General features: G+C 28.6%; 3 protein-coding genes across 4 annotated transcripts; 2 read left to right on the top strand and 1 right to left on the bottom strand.

Moving 5' to 3' along the window:
- The first annotated feature begins 1,772 nt into the window (after positions 1-1,772).
- On the top strand, positions 1,773-7,686 carry LOC145968684 (uncharacterized). The gene is made up of 6 exons (XM_083094346.1): positions 1,773-1,942; positions 5,066-5,226; positions 5,805-5,942; positions 6,112-6,328; positions 6,646-6,790; positions 7,341-7,686. The coding sequence occupies exons 1-6, from the start codon at positions 1,852-1,854 to the stop codon at positions 7,534-7,536; spliced, it is 948 nt and encodes a 315-aa protein (XP_082950472.1). The 5' UTR covers positions 1,773-1,851; the 3' UTR covers positions 7,537-7,686.
- A 3,603-nt stretch (positions 7,687-11,289) lies between these two features.
- Naglu (N-acetyl-alpha-glucosaminidase) lies at positions 11,290-16,693 on the top strand. Of its 2 annotated transcripts, none has more exons than XM_083095135.1 (14): positions 11,290-11,438; positions 11,669-11,824; positions 11,930-12,108; positions 12,196-12,414; positions 12,486-12,713; positions 13,064-13,127; positions 13,187-13,332; positions 13,486-13,570; positions 13,948-14,097; positions 14,593-14,735; positions 14,936-15,095; positions 15,282-15,472; positions 15,702-16,087; positions 16,446-16,693. In XM_083095135.1, exons 2-14 carry the CDS (start codon positions 11,777-11,779, stop codon positions 16,532-16,534), a joined length of 2,088 nt encoding a protein of 695 aa, XP_082951261.1. In that variant the 5' UTR covers positions 11,290-11,438; positions 11,669-11,776; the 3' UTR covers positions 16,535-16,693. The 2 variants fall into 2 exon arrangements, with proteins under 2 accessions (XP_082951261.1, XP_082951262.1); XM_083095136.1 differs by having other exon boundaries at positions 11,311-11,438; positions 11,661-11,824.
- Positions 16,694-16,734: 41 nt separating this feature from the next.
- Impe3 (Ecdysone-inducible gene E3) lies at positions 16,735-20,354 on the bottom strand. Its single transcript, XM_083095138.1, has 4 exons — positions 19,653-20,354; positions 19,084-19,164; positions 17,931-18,676; positions 16,735-17,592 (listed from the first exon to the last, which is right to left on the bottom strand). Exons 1-4 carry the CDS (start codon positions 19,695-19,697, stop codon positions 17,211-17,213), a joined length of 1,254 nt encoding a protein of 417 aa, XP_082951264.1. The 5' UTR covers positions 19,698-20,354; the 3' UTR covers positions 16,735-17,210.
- Positions 20,355-20,374: the final 20 nt, after the last annotated feature.

The raw sequence follows: 20,374 nt of genomic DNA, 5'->3' as shown, positions 1-20,374 counted from the left end.
ATGTTTTTATACGTTTTCATATTATCAATATTTATGGGCCAGTATATGTTTATACGATATCGATATAATTGAAAATAAGATAATATCATAGATCATTATTGATCTATGAAACTGTGAAATGATTATATTTGCTAAAAAATAATATCAAATAAAGATAGACATCATGCTATCTTTCTATTCCGCTAACATGATATGCGAAGTATCGATAATATGAGAAAGCAATAAATTACCAAATCTAATAGGCACCCATATTTTATATATTGTATACATATTGTTTGTTCACCCTGTTATCTATAATCCTACTGTTATTATTCATCAACATATATTTAGTACACATATATAATTTTAACTATAATTTAAACATATATATACACATATGTATGTACGCAAATATAAAATTCATAAAAAGTTGGCGCCCGTGTTATTATTGCTTTCTGCCACGGGAGGCCAGAAAGTATTTTCAAGATGTATCTTGGTCGTAAAAGAATACACTAGAAGAATAAGGATAGCATGATTGTCGACTTATTTTGTCTTTCGGTGCATTCGCGCGAGCAATGTAATGGTGTTTGTATGTATACGGACATATAATTCTCGATCTCTACATAGAGATCGAGAATTTATTTTTCAAATTGATTACCTTAAAATAGGAATTTCGCATTGTTACTGCGGTCATTTCAAGGTACCGCGGTATTGTTAAGATCTCCAATATCAATTCGGAGTTGCTCGTCACTCCTGTCGATCTTTAATACCCGAAAAACAGTACGTGAAATTCACGTTATTACATGTGGATTAACATCGTTGAATCCATGTGAATATTCGAGTGGATAATCCGCTCAAGAACGGTACTAGAATCATGATAATCATGGATAGAATCATCGATTTAACGTGGAAATCCATGTGCAAATTTTACGAATTTTCGAGACATATCCTCATAATATCCACATGAATTCTTGCTTTATAATCCAATAATTTTTTTTAGTATATTTAAGGTTTTAAATTAAGAAAATAATTTTAATAAAAAAAAATGATATAAGAAATTGCATATATAAACTTTACTTTAAGTATTATTAAATTAATATAGAGACATATAATAAAATATATAAATACTAATATAAAATATAGGAAAATATATTATTTATATATCAAAACATCTTCCCACTCGGCATGTGATATTACTGAAACATTGCCATATTTCATTTGAAATATTACACCTTTCAACAGTATTACAGAAATATTTCATGACCGTTTGTGCAACATTTCTGCAATGTTTCAATGTTTGCAACCATTTCAAATGCAACCTTGTTGAAAAATTTCAGAAATAATGCAAATACAATATTATAAAAAACATGATGCAGATATATTTCAGAATATACCAAAGTTACAATTGAGAAATGTTAATGAAATATCCCTGAACATTACAATATTTTAGTAATATTACATGCCGAGTGGGACGTTGATTGATCAATCATAATTTCAGTAGAAATATCCACATAAAATCTACATTGCTATTTTGGTAATAAAATACTTCGACGTAATGATAAAAAAAGAGTAATTATGTTTATGAATAAATCTGCACCTAGATCACGTTACATGGATTTACCTTGAACTGTTGTTGGATATTTACATATCATACGTAAAACATACGTTATGAGTGCTATAACGCATGCGTTATAATTTTAGTGTATGCGTTAAAAAGTTACAGAATAAGGCCGCAAAACCGATACCAGCACGGTATTTGAAAGCATGCTCCTTTCGCTCCGTGCCAACCTGCGGTTAGCAGCAGTCAGGAGAAAAGAAACGTCACTATCAAATATTTACAAATATAGGCAATACGTGTTTAAAAATTTCATCATGTCAAAGACCAAGGATCTTAGCAAGTTCTCGGCTGAAAAATTGAGAGAGTTTTTAACGTCTTTCGACATAGTTCTATCCGACATCGATGGTGAGTAACAATTAACACAAAAGTTACACAACATTTAATACAAATTATACACAATTAATGAAAAAAGTTCGAAATATATATCTTCTCTTATATATATATGAAATGTATATCTTCTCTGATATATATCAGAGGAGATATATATTTCATAGATCATAAATTTTTTTGTAAAATATAAAATATTTTAAAAACAAAAGAGAGGATAACGGTCCGTGAGATAACAATCAGAATTTGATAAAAGAAAAAAAGGCCATGCATATATATATTTTTATTTATTTTTATCATTTTGTACAAGCGCTTTTGTTTCATGACCGTTATTATTCTTTGCGTTTTATTAGTCGACTATTTGAATTTGTGTGTTTGACTTTTCAATTATTTTGTACTGCGCGCGTCTCTGCAACGTTCGCGTTCTAATCACGTTATGCGATCCGTGTAAGACATTGAAAAAGATCCGCATTGGATCGAAACGTACGTCTGTCGATATTTTTTTGTATTCGTATTATTTTTTCTCGACGGAATGTTTTGTTACTATTATTAAAGAATATATAAATTTTCCGTCCTAGATTTATGTTTTAATTTCAATTACGTAATAACATCCTACGCCACGGTCTTTAGCCTTTTTTCTTTTATCAAATTCTGATAAAATATTTTAATAGAATATATGTTAAGAGTCGGCAGGAGTGACGGGCAAATTCTGAATTAATATTGGAGGTCTTGACAATACGAAATGACAGCAATGATAATGTGAAACTCCGGTTTCAGAGTAATCAATTTAGGAAATAAATTCTCGGTCTCTATGTACAGGTGTATGTCCGTATACATACATTATAGCATTGCTCGCGCGAATGCACTGCAAAGAAAAAAGACAGAAAAGGATTAACAATCATGCTATCCTTATTCCTCTAGCGTATTTTTTTATAGCCGAAATACATCCCGAAAATATTTTTTGGTTTCTCGGCAAAAAGCAGTAATGCAATAAGACTAACCCACTTTTTGTGAATTTTATATGAATATATATATATATATATATATATATATATATATTTAAATTATAATGTAAATTATATATGTGACTAAATATTATATGTTAAATAACAGGTTTATAGATAACAGGATAAACAAGTATACGATATGTAAGACGGTGCTTATTAGACTTGGTAATTTATTGCTTTCTCATATTATCGATATTTCATATGTTAGCAGGATAGGGACATAGCATGCTGTCAATCTTTATTTGATATTTTTTGCAACCATAATCATAGTTTCATAGGCTAATAATGATATTTTTTTTATTATATCGATATCGTATAAACACATAAATACTGATACATAAATATTGATAACATGAAGATATATATGAGTAATACGTAATGGTGAAGTGCAAGATGTTCAATCTACCCTGAAGATTCACGTTGAAGTCCGCGCACGTCATTAATTCTTTTATATTATATTTTACGTAAAAAAATATTACATTTTTTGTTAATTTAAGAATAATTTTTAAAACATTAAAAATATTTTTACTTATTTATAATTACATATATATTATATATGTGTATAAAAAATTTTTTATTTTTTGAATACATTGAATGTATCTTTGATAATGTAATAAATTAATAGCAACTATGAAAAGAAAAAGATATTACTATTGTAAATATTCTTTTTAAATTTATAGTTTCTTCAGAGAAAATACACATTTTAATACTTTATATATAATATATTTTATATATATATTTTATATTCAAATGTATTAAAAATAATTGTGTTGATTAAACTATTATTTATAATTATAATTATGTATATGTATACTTAAAAATATACATAAAATAATATACATAAAAATTATTCTTAAACTAATTCATTAACAAAAAATGTAATAATTTTTGTAATAAAATATATAATAATGGTTAAACAAAATTACTGAACGCAAATAATTATTAATTTAAACTTGAATTTCTAACGTTACAGACTGAATATCTTATACTCATTGTTAGTATTTATATATTCATTATGTATTACTTATTGATGGTTTCACATTATCAGTATTTATGCAACAAATGTTTAATGAATTATGTAATATTTTATTTTTTACTTATTTATCCGGTTGCTAAAAGAAAATATTATTTAAGAACTGACTATCTTACATTATCCTTCCCTATTTTCCAATTCGTGCATGATGCACATAAAGTTTTATAAAATCTGTAATATACGAAACGATTTATAGATTTTTTGTTGTTTCATGCGCATCATGCTTGAATCGAAAAACACCCCTTGTTTCTCTACAGCATCAGCATGATAGAAGAATAAATAAATAAATAAATATATATATATATATATATATATATATTTATATATTTATATATTTATATATATATGTATATGTATATGTATATACTCGTACATAATAGTTCTTGTCTGATATTATTTTTCAGCAATCGTATATATTTATGATATATCATTATAGAATAAAAATATAAATGATTAGATGTACATAAATAAATATATAAAAATAAGGAGTAAATAAATATTACATACCTGTATATAACATATATGTATAAATATTTATTTATTTTATTTATTCTTTATTTTAATATATTTATTCATTCTCTCTATTTTGGCTACAATGTATTTGCGAATTTATAGTTCCCGACTCTCCGTGGCAGGTCTCTATTGTGCTTCCTGCCGACTTTTAATTGTAGTAAAAAGATTATAGTTAAAAAAAATTATAATAAAATTGGGAGCACAGGCTTTTTTGCACAAGCACATAATCATAAGCAGAAGGAAATTGATTGGTCCATAAATGCATAAAAAAATGCATAAGAAAATGGCCCAATCAATTTTCTTATGCTTATGGTTATGCACTTATGCAAAAATCTGTGCTCTCTGCTTAAAGATTATACAGATATATTTTTCTAAATTATGATATATAGGTTTTATCTAACTTGAACATTTGCAAATGTCTGATAAATTTTTGATAACCATGAAAAATAAAAATAAATTATTTGAAAAACAAAAAAGAAATTATTTGATTCAATGAATATATATTGCACTAAACAAAAAATTTTAATTAAAAATCTTCTCTTTAATATAAACTTAGATACAAAACTGCAATTAATATGTATTTCCCAGGAGTCGTGTGGCAAATTAGTCATCCTATTGAGGGTGGTTTCGAATCTTTAGCGATATTACAAAAATTGGGAAAGAAGATATATCTAGTTACAAATAATAGCGAGAATAAGGATCAAACTTATTGTGACAGAGCTCGATGTGCTTGCTTGTATTTGAATCCAGTAAGTATGCAATGTCTTTTTTCTATTTTTTCGGTTTATCTGATAATTATTTGGTATGTATACACGGAATTTATATCAACAAATCTTTCTCTCTTATTACGAATCTTTCTATTCAAAAAGACAGTCTATGACTTACATAACTATTAAAGTTACCTAAATATCGTAAATTATGCTAAATATTACATAAATATAAAAACAAATTTCTAAACATATAACATTTAAAACATATTTTTATATTCAATTTATTTTTATATTTCTAATTAATCTATGTAGTACAATTCAATAAGATACTAACGTATAATAATAGTAATTACAAGAATTATAATCCATATGTATATTAAAATGCACCTCACATCATCTCAGTCTTATTATTCAATAATGGGTAAATATTCAGTTCATTATCAGTAATAGTCGCTAATATATATATAAGTCATTAAAATATTTTTAAAATATCAAGGCTGTTATACTATGAGAGATAGTAATAAACGTATGAGAGATGATAATAAACGTATAACACATTCATATAAAGTAAAAAATTTTGAAATTAGTATTTTTATAAATGACACTTAATATTACAGGACCATATAGTTAATATCGTCAAAGTGATTATCTGGTATTTGAATAAAATTGATTTTCGTGACGAAGTTTTCGCCATTGTTTCGGATGAATCACGGAACGCTTTAAAAAAAGCAGGAATACGAATAACAGAAGAGGAAGTGAGTAAATAAATAAAAGTTTTTTACCTTTTTCCGATATAATTAATAGTTTCATATAAATAATATTAAGTTAACAAGTTAATTTGAAAGCCAATCCGAAAATTCTGATTTGAATATAATTCTATGCAAAATTTATGACAACAGATTAAATTTAATTTTTGTTATTTAGCCAAAAATTTACGATGGAAAACCATCTCTGACTATAAAAGGTATCTTGGATCGACCGTCCGTTAAAGCAATAATTTATGATTTTGATAGTAAATGCAATTGGTCAAAACTAGCTTTGGCGATATCATGCCTCGAACGTAAGGATGTATTGTATATAGCAGGGGCAACGGAAGAATGGATACACGTAGAATCAGTACCTTCTAAACTGAAGATCTTAGGTAAGTACATTGTGTAATATTGTTATCATAAATAACGTAAACTTTTTTAACATAAAAATATTTATATTACTTATTAATTGTAAGTTTGTAAATTTGTAATCCTTAATATATATATATATATATATATATATATATATATATATATATATATATATATATATATATATATACATATACATATATACATATATATGTATAAGAATTTTTGCTGTATATAATGGAATATAAAAGAAATATATTCTCTATAAAAATATTTTTTTCTATTCCAAATATATGTGTATATTTCTAAAACAAAAAAATATTTTTCTTATCATCAGGTCCTGGACCATTCGCGCACCTTATCAGCGCACAAAGCGGAAGAAAGCCGATTTTGTGTGGCAAACCCAGCGAAATTTTAAAAGATTATATTTTAGATACATGCAACGTGACTGATCCACAAAGATGTTTGTTCATTGGCGACACGTGAGTAAACACATAATAAAATTCTTCAATTTATTATATTTTTTCTTTTTGACGTTTACGCTATTCAAATTAAAAAATTTTAATATACATATATACATATATATATATATATATATATATATATATATATATATACAGGGTGAGTCAAAAGTATGTTTTAAAAATTTGTGAGCGTGTTCCTGGATAAAAAGGAAGAACAAATGTTCATATGAACATATGGTCGCAAATGCTTTGTTGTCGAGATAAAAAACAAAAAAAAAACAAAAAAAAACAAACAACAATAACAAAATTGTAAACGTTCAAATAAAGCATTATTTGATACTGCTGATTTATGTCCATTATCTCGACAACAAAGCATTTGCGACCATATGTTCATATGAACATTTGTTCTTCCTTTTTATCCAGGAACACGCTCACAAATTTTTAAAACATACTTTTGACTCACCCTGTATATATAATTATATATGTATGTATATGTTATACATCCATATTATTTGAATATCGATCCCTCAGAAAAAAACATTTTATTAATTTATATATATAACTTTAGGATTAATCAGGACATGAGATTTGCCTCTATGTGTGGATTTAAGAAACTTTTGGTCGGTACAGGAAGTGATACTCTGGAAGAAGCACAAAAAGACATTGATACTTATCCTGATTACTATCTTCCTGCTTTGAGTCAGCTATTTTCCACACACAAAGATTTACAATTATTAGGTACTGTCAATCACAAAGATAATTAATTGCATATCGTTAAATTACAAAAGTAATCTTACATTAAGACAATATCAATTAGCACTCAAATCGTGCGACAACGGTTTATTATTTACAAAGAATTATTATAAAGAATAGCTAAATGTATCTTAAATATTATTGCATTTTTGAAATGAATAATTATGCACCTTGTAACAGTTACGATAAATTACGATAAATTATGTATTATCTTTATTTATGTATTATATATTATTCATTTGTATGTATTTATGTATTATATACGGGTGATCTGGAACGTATATATGTATATATGTATATATACACATATATATATATATATATATATATATATATATATATATATACACTACTCAAAAGAATCTAGGGAACACTTTTCATACCCTAAAAATTGGGCTATTTTCAAACCGCTGAAACTCGTCGAAAAATCATCGTAGAAAAAAAATTAAAAAAGCATTTTGAAGCATGAAGTTTCACCTTTAACGCGCTATCGGTGATTTTTTAAAAATCTTTTATCTTCCTTATTCTGCGCTTTAAAAAGGAACACACTGTTTAGTTCCTTAAAATTATGTATTTTTAACACGCTGCAACTTGATGAAAGAAATTTTTTTCGAGAAATTCAACTCAAGCTCTATAAATTACAACATTTTCTCTGTAAAATGCTTTTTTAAAAATCTTTCTACGATTTTTTTGACCGAGTAATGCGATTTTGAAAATAAACCAGTATTTTTTAGATATGATATTGATGAAAAATCATCGTAGATGAAAAATAAAAAAAGCATTTTGAAGCTTGAAACTTCAACTTTAACGCGCTATCGTTAGATTTTTTAAATTTTTTATCTTCTTTTTTCTGCGCTTTAGAAAAGAACATTGTGTTTTTCCTTAAAATTACGTTTCTTTGACACTCTGCAGTTCGATAAAAAAATTTTTCTCAAAAAATTCAACTCAATATCCATAAACTACAACATTTTACCTACAAAACGCTTTTTTAAAAACTTTCCTACGATTTTTTTTGATCGAGCTACATAACTTCGAAATCAATATGAAGAAGAGCGTCTGCAAGCGGTAATTGATCAGAGAGGAGGTAACACACGCTATTAAACACATATGCACTCACGCGCGCACGCGTGCTGGCGCGCGCACACACACACACACACACACACACAGAGAGAGAGAGAGAGCAGAGAGGGTTTGGAGTCATTAAATACTGCAGGAATGACGAACTGCGGGGTCCTTATCTCTGCTATGTAAAACACACACACACACACACAACACATGATGTGCAAAATCCGATCGGCAACCTCCACGTGGTGCACATTGGATAACGCTAATGCCGGCGGTATACATCATTTTACATATTGGTTTCGAAGTTATGTAGCTCGGTCAAAAAAATCGTAGGAAAGTTTTTAAAAAAGCGTTTTGTAGGTAAAATGTTGTAGTTTATGGATATTGAGTTGAATTTTTTGAGAAAAATTTTTTTATCGAACTGCAGAGTGTCAAAGAAACGTAATTTTAAGGAAAAACACAATGTTCTTTTCTAAAGCGCAGAAAAAAGAAGATAAAAAATTTAAAAAATCTAACGATAGCGCGTTAAAGTTGAAGTTTCAAGCTTCAAAATGCTTTTTTTATTTTTCATCTACGATGATTTTTCACCGAGTATCGATATCATATCTAAAAAATACTGGTTTATTTTCAACATCGCATTACTCGGTCAAAAAAAATCGTAGAAAGATTTTTAAAAAAGCATTTTACAGAGAAAATGTTGTAATTTATAGAGCTTGAGTTGAATTTCTCGAAAAAAATTTCTTTCATCAAGTTGCAGCGTGTTAAAAATACATAATTTTAAGGAACTAAACAGTGTGTTCCTTTTTAAAGCGCAGAATAAGGAAGATAAAAGATTTTTAAAAAACCACCGATAGCGCGTTAAAGGTGAAACTTCATGCTTCAAAATGCTTTTTTAATTTTTTTTCTACGATGATTTTTCGACGAGTTTCAGCGGTTTGAAAATAGCCTAATTTTTAGGGTATGAAAAGTGTTCCCTAGATTCTTTTGAGTAGTGTATATATATATACAGGGTGTCCCAGACCACCCGTACACTCCTTTTAAAATGATCGCGATTTTTGATAAAAGCCATTTATTTTCATTTTAAAAGGGGTGTACGGATGGTCTGGGACACCCTGTATATATATATATATATATATATATATATATATATATATATATATATATCATTCATACGCATTTTAATCTCTATATTGAATAAATTTTGTAAATGAATCTAATCTTTTATTTCAAATTTTATCAAATCTTATCGATAATATTATACCTTATATTGGCAATTTAATTTCATTTAACAGAAATATATAAATCATATGAAAATAGTATTATATTATATTATTTAATGATATTGATAAAAATATCGAATTAACATCACTATTATGACATATCAAACGAGATGCCTAAATAAATAAGTTTTCTTAAACTTTCTTCCAGCTATATTAGAAATGTCCTACTGTAGAAATAAAATAATAAAAATATTTCAAAATTTATAGAATTATAAGGCCTTACTTCTAATATGACACTAATAAAGACATCCAATGAAATTAAATGTCACAAAAGAGATTAATTTAATCATAGATGTAAGTGAAAAAATTAAGCCATTTCGCGATATTTTTTAAATATAAGATCGAAACTGTTTACCTATTTCTTATCTATTATTGTGGATTTAATATCTATTTAATCTTTGCAAAATCATTCTGTGGATTTAATATCTATTTAATCTTTGAAAAATCATATATAATTTTCAATTATTTGCTTCACACACATACACACAATACTTATATCTATAAAATTACACACACACACACACACACACAATACTTATATCTATAAAATTAAAATACTTTAATTTAATTTTTGTTTAGACATTAAGGATAGAATTTTCATAATTTTTCTTTTGCTTATTAAACATTACATTGCGCACAAGTATTATAAAAATAATAGAAATTTTATAATATATATATATATATATATATATATATATATATATATATATATATAATAATCTGTATATATATATTAAAGATAACAGAAATTATTTTTTTAACTATCTTATCCCTATCATGTTGTTTTATGATGATCTTAAAGCTTGTGTTTGGTAACATCATATTTCTAAGCATATAAAGAAGATAGTAAGGCTCTCTGTGTGAAATTAAATGTGAAGTATTAAATCGTGCGTCAGTTTTGCAGAAAATTAATTTATTTCTGTAAAATTGATTTTTGTGCACGGATTCTTCTTGGTTAAACCAAGCTAAATTTTAAATCGCAGGGGATAAGAGGGGTATTAGAGATTTTAAATTTAGCTTGGTTTAACCAAGAAGAATCCGTGCCCTGTGCATAAAGATCAGTTTCACAAGGAATAAATTAATTTTCTGTAAAACTGACGCACGACCAACCGCGTTTGCCTCTTATAGCCTATGATATTTAATACTTCTAAGCATATGTTTCTTGATTTACGTAACTTGATTTATTTAATTATTAATATGCACAAATAAATATAAAATCAAACAATCACACAAATCGTGCATTTCATAAATAATTCATAAATAAATCCATTGTGAATGATGAGCGAGAGTGAGTGTTTATTAATGCTGATGTGACCGTTTCATGAATGCAATTGTATCGTCAAGAGTCATTGGTTGTTTTGATCTGATCAGATAAGAAATAAGAGTAGGGATGTGTTAATATGCTCCAACGTATGATCACGCTCTTTCTGTGTCCCTACTTTTATGCGCGTCAGTCGCTGTGTTGGAGTTTATCAAAATGGATATTACTACTGTAGCATCATGGTTACAATTAGCTATTATAATATTTGGATTGTTCGTACCGTCTAGTCAATGTTACAAGTCGGACGGTAAGTAAAATTTGTTTTTTTTTTGTAAAATAAAATAAATATAAAAAACTATCTAAAATATAGATATAATGATATAGATATAGATGATTATGTAGTCAAATAAATTATTCAATCAATGCTTTTAGCATTCCTTATCCATTTGCAATAATTTGCTCACTCTTTCTTCAAAATAGTACTCAAAATCTCATAATGGCTGAAAGTATGAGATAAAAGTATGAGTAGCGTTTCAGGTTACTTTAGGCCATATAAGATCACACACTTCGCCGGAAATTCAAGCAAAAGCAGCTAAAGATGTAGCGGAAAGATTATTGGGCAAAGAGATATCCAAATTATTTATTATGATGGTAGATACCGATTTGGGTCCCGTCGACAAAGATACTTTCAAGGTGCAACATTTATTTTCGAATACAATTATATGTTCGTTTATAATGTAAATATTTATTTACACAGAAAAATAATCCAATACTGTTGATTTATTTCTTTATTCACAGGTAACAAAAAATCCTCTGGGTGAAATCGAAATTCGTGGTACTTCTGGAGTAGCGATCACGTGGGGTTTGCATTATTACTTGAAGAATTATTGTAATGTTCATATATCGTGGGATGGTACACAGATTACTCTACCTAATATATTACCGGAAGTTCGAATTAAAATTACATCTAACGATAGGTGATATGACATGTAAAACTTCGTTCTTGATAGTTCGATATCTGATTTTACGCCAATGTATATTTACAGTATTTCATTATCTTTCAGATTCAGATATTATCAGAATGTGTGCACTGTGGGCTATAGCTCGACCTGGTGGCAATGGGAACAATGGGAGAGAAATATTGATTGGATGGCTCTTAATGGAATTAATCTTGCTCTCGCTTTTACTGCGCAAGAAGCGATCTGGCAAAGATTGTATCAAGAATTCAATCTCACAAAAGAAGAAATCGATGAGCATTTGGGTGGTCCTGCTTTCTTACCCTGGTATCGAGAGTATCCATTTATTTTTAAATCTTTTATGCAGAAAGTAAAATATATTTATTGTGATACTTTAGGGTAAGGATGGGCAATATTCGTGGCTTTGGTGGACCATTATCAACAAATTGGCATAATCGTACCATACATCTACAACATCAGATTCTTCGAAGAATGAGAGATCTCGGAATCGTTCCAGTACTACCAGCTTTCGCTGGTCATGTGCCACGAGCTTTCGCCAGACTCTTTCCAAATGCTAATATGACGAAGATTAATCCTTGGAACAATTTCGAAGATAAATATTGTTGGTACGATCAAAGAAATCTGGTTATATATATATATATATATATATATATATATATATATAATAAATTATAATAAATCACTTTTAAGATTATTGGAGGAAGAAAGGAAAAAAAAAAAATATATATATATATATATATATATATATTTTTTTTTTTTTTCCTTTCTTCCTCCAATAATCTTAAAAGTGATTTATTATAATGCAAGACGTTGCGTTTTGCGATAATTCATAAAATATAAATGCAATTAATAGAAACATTGAAAATATAGATAAAATTATTGCACATTTATCATAGAAATATGCTCAAAGTAAAAAATCGTATTTAATTAAGTAGGAATAAATTTTTGTTTTCAGTCCTTATCTGTTAGAACCGACAGATCCGCTATTTCAGATCATTGGAGAAAAGTTCTTACGAATGGTAAGTTAAAATATTAGAGACAACTAATGAGACAGAGAGACATAAATATTTCATTGTAGTATATCGACGAATTTGGTACCGATCACATTTACAATTGCGACACTTTTAATGAAAACGAGCCTGGTAGCACTGAACTTATCTACTTGAGAAACGTTGGCCATGCAGTTTTCGCGGCTATAAATGCGGTCGATTCTAAAGCAATATGGTAAGTAGATTAATAAAAGTTAAATTTTAAGACAAACAGTTCAATATATTATACATTGCTATTCAAGATTAGATTTCGGATTCAAGATCTTATTTAAATGTACATAATAATTATGTTCTTATATAAAATACATATTATATTATGTTTTTCAAGGTTGATGCAAGCCTGGCTGTTCGTGCATGATTTCATGTTCTGGACAGAGCCTAGAGTGAAATCCTTTTTGACCTCGGTACCTATGGTAAGCTTGGATTATTAATAGAAAAAATATTGATCGTACTTTGTTGATAAGTAAACACGTCGAGTTAGTATAATAATAATGCATAAACGAGTAATTTCTGCAAAAGGGCAAAATAAATATATCTTGTATGTTTTATTCTTAATGTATAAAATATTCATATAATATGATACAATCAATTTAACGTTAGTTTAATGTGTTTGCTAAGCATATATTCAGAATATAAAAAATAAAGTCCCGAGAACGTAAAATAATGCTATTTAATATGTTTCCTTTAAATTTCCTGAATAAAAAAATAATCTATGTATGACGATATATATTACAATAATCATAAAATCATTTTACTTCAAAATGCAAAAATTAATCGCACATATGTGTAGGGACGAATGTTAATATTGGATTTGCAATCGGAACAATTTCCACAATACGGCCGATTAAAATCATATTATGGACAACCGTTTATCTGGTGCATGCTACACAACTTTGGTGGCACCTTGGGAATGTTCGGATCCGCACAAATCATTAATCAAGTATGTATACAAATAGCTCTTCCTTCATTAAAAAGAGTTCGATTTTTCTCTGTTATATTTCATCTATAGCACACTGTAATCTCGCATTGTCAATACGGAATTTGAAGAATATAATTTCTTCGAAAAAATTCTGATTTTTTTCTGTAATTTTCATCGATTAATTTTCTCAAAAAACAATTGAATTACAATAGTTTCATATTTCTCGAGAATGTGATACGAGTATAAGTTAATTGTCTTTAATTTAATTTGTAATTTTAATGTAACTTTTAACAAACATTACTTAAATACGACATGATTGGGCGTAAATCTTATCGATTTTTAATTTAAAAAAAAGAAGATATTTTACCATGTATCTTAATTTAATATTTCTTCGTAAATTCTATAATAACGATAAAAATTCCGAAAAATTAGAAAACTGTCACACAATCTTTAGTTAAGATAACGAATTAGGTAAAACATAAACTGCGAGATATTTTTACTTTATTCTTTCTTCAGCGCACATTCGAAGGCAGGAATATGAATGGCAGTACGATGGTGGGAACCGGTCTGACGCCTGAGGGCATCAATCAGAACTACGTGATTTACGAGTTAATGAATGAGATGGCGTATCGTCACGAGCCCGTTGACCTTGATGCTTGGTGAGAATGCGTGCCTCATGCAATTCCTATGCACGTTCTGATGTGCAACGACAGATTTTCCTCGAAGGAGTATCGTCCTAAAGCTTTACCGTGTCTCGATAATCTATCAACAGGCTTGTGCGGAGTTACACAAAGAGCTTATTAATTAAAAGTTAGTTTAATTAATTAAATTAATACGACGGAAGATCATTGATCGACAGGTTCGAAAATTATGCTACCCGAAGATATGGCGCATGGAACGAATACGCGGTGGCTACTTGGCAGAATCTTGGCAGAACAGTTTACAATTTTATCGGCTCACAAAGAATCAGAGGACATTATGTCATTACCAGACGGCCAAGTTTAAATATTTCATCATGGGTATAGATATATATTAAAAATTGTAAATGACGCACATATGATCGATCAAGAATTTTCTATAATCGTATTTCTCCAATACAGGCAGACAATTAAATACGAAAATTTAATATACATAAACATAATAAAATACAATTAAACAAAAAATATCATAAATTATAACATAAAACGATTTTTTTTCATATATAGGTTTGGTATAACCGAAAAAATTTCTATTATATGTGGAATACATTCTTAAAAGCGAGACATGGTAGAAGAAATAGTACTCTCTACAGACATGATGTGGTTGATATAACTAGGCAGGCTCTCCAACTAATGGGCGATGATCTATATACAATTATATTAGATTCTTATAAAAAAAAGAATATTACTGCCTTTCGGTGAGTGTGATAGTTTACTTTATGCCTGACATTATTTTCTTAACTTTTATATTATATAATTTCCTCACATTAAGTAAAAATAAGAATTCATAAGATTAAAAATAGAAAAAAGAAGTTAAAATAAAACTACAAAATTGCTAACATAGCACAATTATTAATATATATAATAACTCTTAAAATATAATTTATATTTAAAAAGTTTTATTTTATTTACATTAACGTATTATAGATCATCCGCAAACACTTTATTGGAACTTTTCGATGATCTCGAATCCATTCTGGCATCGGGAAGTAATTTTCTGGTAGGTACCTGGTTATCCCAAGCGAAAGATATGGCCACTAACGAGGAGGAAAGGAAATCCTACGAATACAATGCGAAAAATCAAATCACCCTGTGGGGACCAAACGGTGAGATCAGAGACTATGCGAATAAACAGTGGTCAGGAGTAATGGCAGATTATTTCAAGCCCAGATGGGAGCTCTTCCTGAATGCTCTCGAGAAATCACTAGTTGAAAATACTAAGTTTAACATAACCGAGATTAATAATAGAATATTTGACGAAGTTGAACGGCCGTTTACCTTTTCCACAAAGTTTTATCCGGTAGAACCGAAAGGTATATAAGTTTTTAATGATTTTTTATAAACACGGCATTAATTGCTCTTATTTTATTAGCAGATATCTTCATTTTTTACTGTAATTTCTCAAAACGAATTTACATTATTCATTTCGATTTTTCTGTGATTGATGTGATAATTGAAATCAAAATATTATATATATCAAGTTTTGCTTATTTTAAAATTGTTTAAAATAATATAATAATATAAAGCATTATTAAGAAATAATATAAAGCATTATTAGAGATAATAAATTTTAAAAAATAATTAATGATAAAATAATAAATATTTGTTCAATTACTCTTTTTAATAATTTTTTTGGTGAGAAATATGATAAACTTTATACTTTTCTCTCAGGTGATACTATCGATATAGCAATGAAAATAATTTCAAAATGGTATAATGAAAAAACACCATCATCATCATCAAATACGAAAATATGCTGAAAATGAATTGCAGATAAATCGGTCTTTTTATTTAGATACATATATAAAAATGTTAAAATAATATTTTGGATGAATGCGATGAGCATGAAATTATCAATATTTGTAGTAAAATAAAAATATTAATGTACAAAGACGTATCAACAATTACATTTGCATGTAATTTATACCACTTAATAAATATATATATATATATATATATATATATATATATATATATATAATGTTACAGATGTTTTCATAATCGTTTTCCGTTAAAATATAAAAATCTAAAAATAGAATAAAATTTTTGTCAATTAAAAGATATATAAAAATTATGAAATGATATCATGCAATATCCTTTTCGTGCTGAAAATATACAAATAATTTCAATCAATAAATCTTACATTTTCGTTAAAAATTATATCTCAAAAATATCCAATATATAAATAGTTTACAAAATAACTTTTCTTTGTTAATTCTTCTAATAAACCATATTAAATTTTCGTATCTTTTGAATTGCTGAAAGGAGGCTTTTGAAGCCTAAAGAGGCATTATTATAATTTCTTTTAATAATACGTAAGATGTAAAAAATATAAGAACTACAGGTATTTCTTTATAAACAAAATAAATTACGTTGAAAGAAAACTTTTTGTGTCTTTGTTTCTCAAAGGTTATAAGAATGCCTTCCGTCGAGAAATCAAGGCGTATAACGTAAAGGTAACAGACGTCTCAAATCTTTGTTAAGCGCGCTGGCAGGATCGTCGAGATCACATAGAGCTTGCGATGCCCTTATCTTTGCGTCATCTTTAGTGAGCTCATTCCGCTCTACTACTTTTTCTAGCAACTTCTTCAACTGTGGTCCGACACCACCCTCGGCTGATGAATGGAGAGTTTTCAAAACTTCGTCCGAATAACCGGCAAAACGCGCGAATCCTTGCTTTCGCGCATCCTTGCTGAGAGCATCGTAAAGATTCGCCAGTTGTTGAAGAGCCGGTCTGGCTGGCACTTTGGCACGCTTTAAGTAGCTGTTCAAACTTGGCCGTGGCACTTGAGACACTTTCTCGCCCAACAAAGTGAACCTGCGACGGTAAAGACACAGGAAAAGTTTACTAAAACCGTTTTTTATATTAACACTTTTTAAGATCTAGTCAGTACTTATTCACTTCGTGTTTTCTCAGATTCTTTTAAATCGCAATTACATTAAATTATACAATACATTCTTTATTATTTTTTTGCTAGATTTTTTGAATTGACACATTAAATAAGATTTAAATGTAATATTAATACACGCGATATAGAAAAAACATTTCTTTCGGCAGTTATGTCAAATAATTTCTATATAATTTTATTAATTTTCTTCAGAAGTTGATACAACAATCCTTTCTGATAATGATATTATAATGCAAAAAGTTGTTACCTCGTTTCTTCTTCTTCATCCTCAATGGTCTCCATTTTCTCGATCAAAATTCCCGTCGTACTTTTTGATTCGTCGATAATATCCGATTCCTCGCTGAACGGAGAAGTGCTCGTTTTTACGATTCCGTAAATTTCGTCTACAACACTATCAACGGTCGGTTCTTTCTTTTTCTGACTATCTATAGCTTTTGTGACAGAAGAAATTTGTATCGATTGCTGTTGCGATACATCGTCGTGCTGCAAAATTTCATCCTTGGATGTTTTGCTAAAGGAATTTTCAGTGATTGAGAATTCTTCACTTTTCTCTGGAAACTCCTGATTCGATTCTGGAGTCTCCTCCTGCACGAGTTCCGGTAATTCGTAATTTGTTTCCGGTGTGGCCGATAATTCATAATTTATTTCAGCCATCTCTTCGTTTACTTCAGGTGACTCTTCATGATCAATCAAACCACTTGAAATCGAAGTTTCCGCATGTTGAGTGACTTCTGTAAAATCATCGTAAATCTTGGATGATCCTTGACTCGATGTTTGACTTACCGGAATCGAGGCTAACATCTCCAGAGTTTCTGTTTTCTCATTAGGTACTTTTGTGGTTGTAGCAGTTGTAATCATGGAAGTTCCCGCGAGTGTCGTCGATTGCGGTTGTTGATACACCATTGACTGAGTTGTCGGCGGTTTAGTTAACGATTCTTGCGATATTTCTTCCGTTTGGAGTAATTTCAATTGTTCAACCGCGTGAAAAATGACCTAATTGAAAGGGAATAGAAATGGATTTGTATAACTGCGCTTTTTTGATATTTTTCTGTATTTCAAAAGCTTAATATAATATAATAAATCCATATAATATCTCTTCGTACTTTATATTTCTATTATAGAGAGAAAACTTATATTAGAATTGTTTTAAGATTTTTAATATTCTTGTATTATATAGATTAAAAATTTATCCGTACAAAAATATTACGATAAATATTAAATTTCATTAAGTTTCTGACATTTCAGATAAAGACTATTAAATGAAATGAGAAGGTTGAATACGTGTGATAATAAATTAACAAAGAAACATTAACCGTGTAAAATATCCTACTAAGCGAGATGAGAAGGGCGCGCAAGAGCATAATGTTCAGAATCTCTCACGATTAAGCGAAGTCACTCACTTGCAGGGCAGCAGGGAGATACGAATTCGAGTATATTGGTGTTGAAAATGCCGGCGGTTTCCTAACGATTCCGGCGATGGCCTAGAACAATGAGGAATTTTAATTAACATTTCCGCTGAAGCACGCGAATATACGTATGTAGTCTTCATGCCGTTAGTCCCGATTACAGCTATAGTGCGTATGTTTATAGGAAAATGTTCCACATCGAAAGCAGATTGATTGAGAATATTCTTAATAAATTAAATATTAAAGATAATAGATAAAATAGGATAATAGATAATAAGATTAAATATCAAAGTGAATCGTAGATAATATATATAGAATCATATAATAGTTAAAATCACAAATTCATGTAAAAATAAAGAAACATATTTCATATGATGTAAAAAATGTTTTTTACTCAAACTGATATTTGTAACTATTGTAGTGTTGAGATATAAAAGCAGCAATTTTTTTATATATATGTAGTTATTTTATATGCAGCATATTGAATAATGCAATAGTTCACTCTGACAATATTGATTGTCAATATATATTCAAATAAACTAATAACAATAAATATCGCTTACTTGTCGAAGAATCAAAATCACCATCAAACTGAATAATATCTTCATGACGAGATATTTTTTTTTATTAGTCCAAAATAAATTTCACCTCTTTACAAATGTGCACTATATAAAAAAATCACAAATCTTCTATGCGCTTTTTAACATAAGCCTATCAATTAATTTAGTAAAAAGATCTTTATTTATAAAAAGAAAAGTAATTTCACGAAATAAATTTACAAAATGTCACGTTACTCTTGAAAAATTTCAAGTTCGAAGGAAGCAATTATCTTTTGCGAATAATCTCAGAAATTTTACTCATTTTCTTTCGTTAAAATTTTTGAAGCTATAGACAACCGTCGAATAATTGGTGATTTTCACATATAATCTCGAGGCTCTCGAGCGGCCGTTGAGACAAGACTGGTATCGAAAAGACTCATAACGGTCCCAGGTCGTCCTCGACGTCGCACACCTCTACATTCTTACGCGATCGCATATATAAACGAGTGGTTCTCTGTGCAGAATTGTTAATTGCGTGACGTGTCGTTTAATACACGCGGCCGTGAACCGGTCACTAATAAGTTGTATCGTGACGTCTAGACTAATTGTAAATCGTCATCAGTATATCATTCACGTCTCGAGACAAAAAGTCGATATAAAAAGTCGTATTTTCCTCTATGCATTCATTCTGATCTGAATATCTTGATGTACCTTAAAATCTGCATTTACTTTCATTTACAGATTAA

The sequence above is a fragment of the Camponotus vicinus genome, unplaced genomic scaffold (assembly GCF_025532165.1).
Source record: "Camponotus vicinus isolate PSW18456_S1 unplaced genomic scaffold, iyCamVici1.0 SCAF_3, whole genome shotgun sequence".
NCBI lineage: Eukaryota > Metazoa > Arthropoda > Insecta > Hymenoptera > Formicidae > Camponotus > Camponotus vicinus.
The sequence above is the reverse complement of the archived record's forward strand: the minus strand, read 5'-3'. Positions and strand labels throughout refer to the sequence as shown.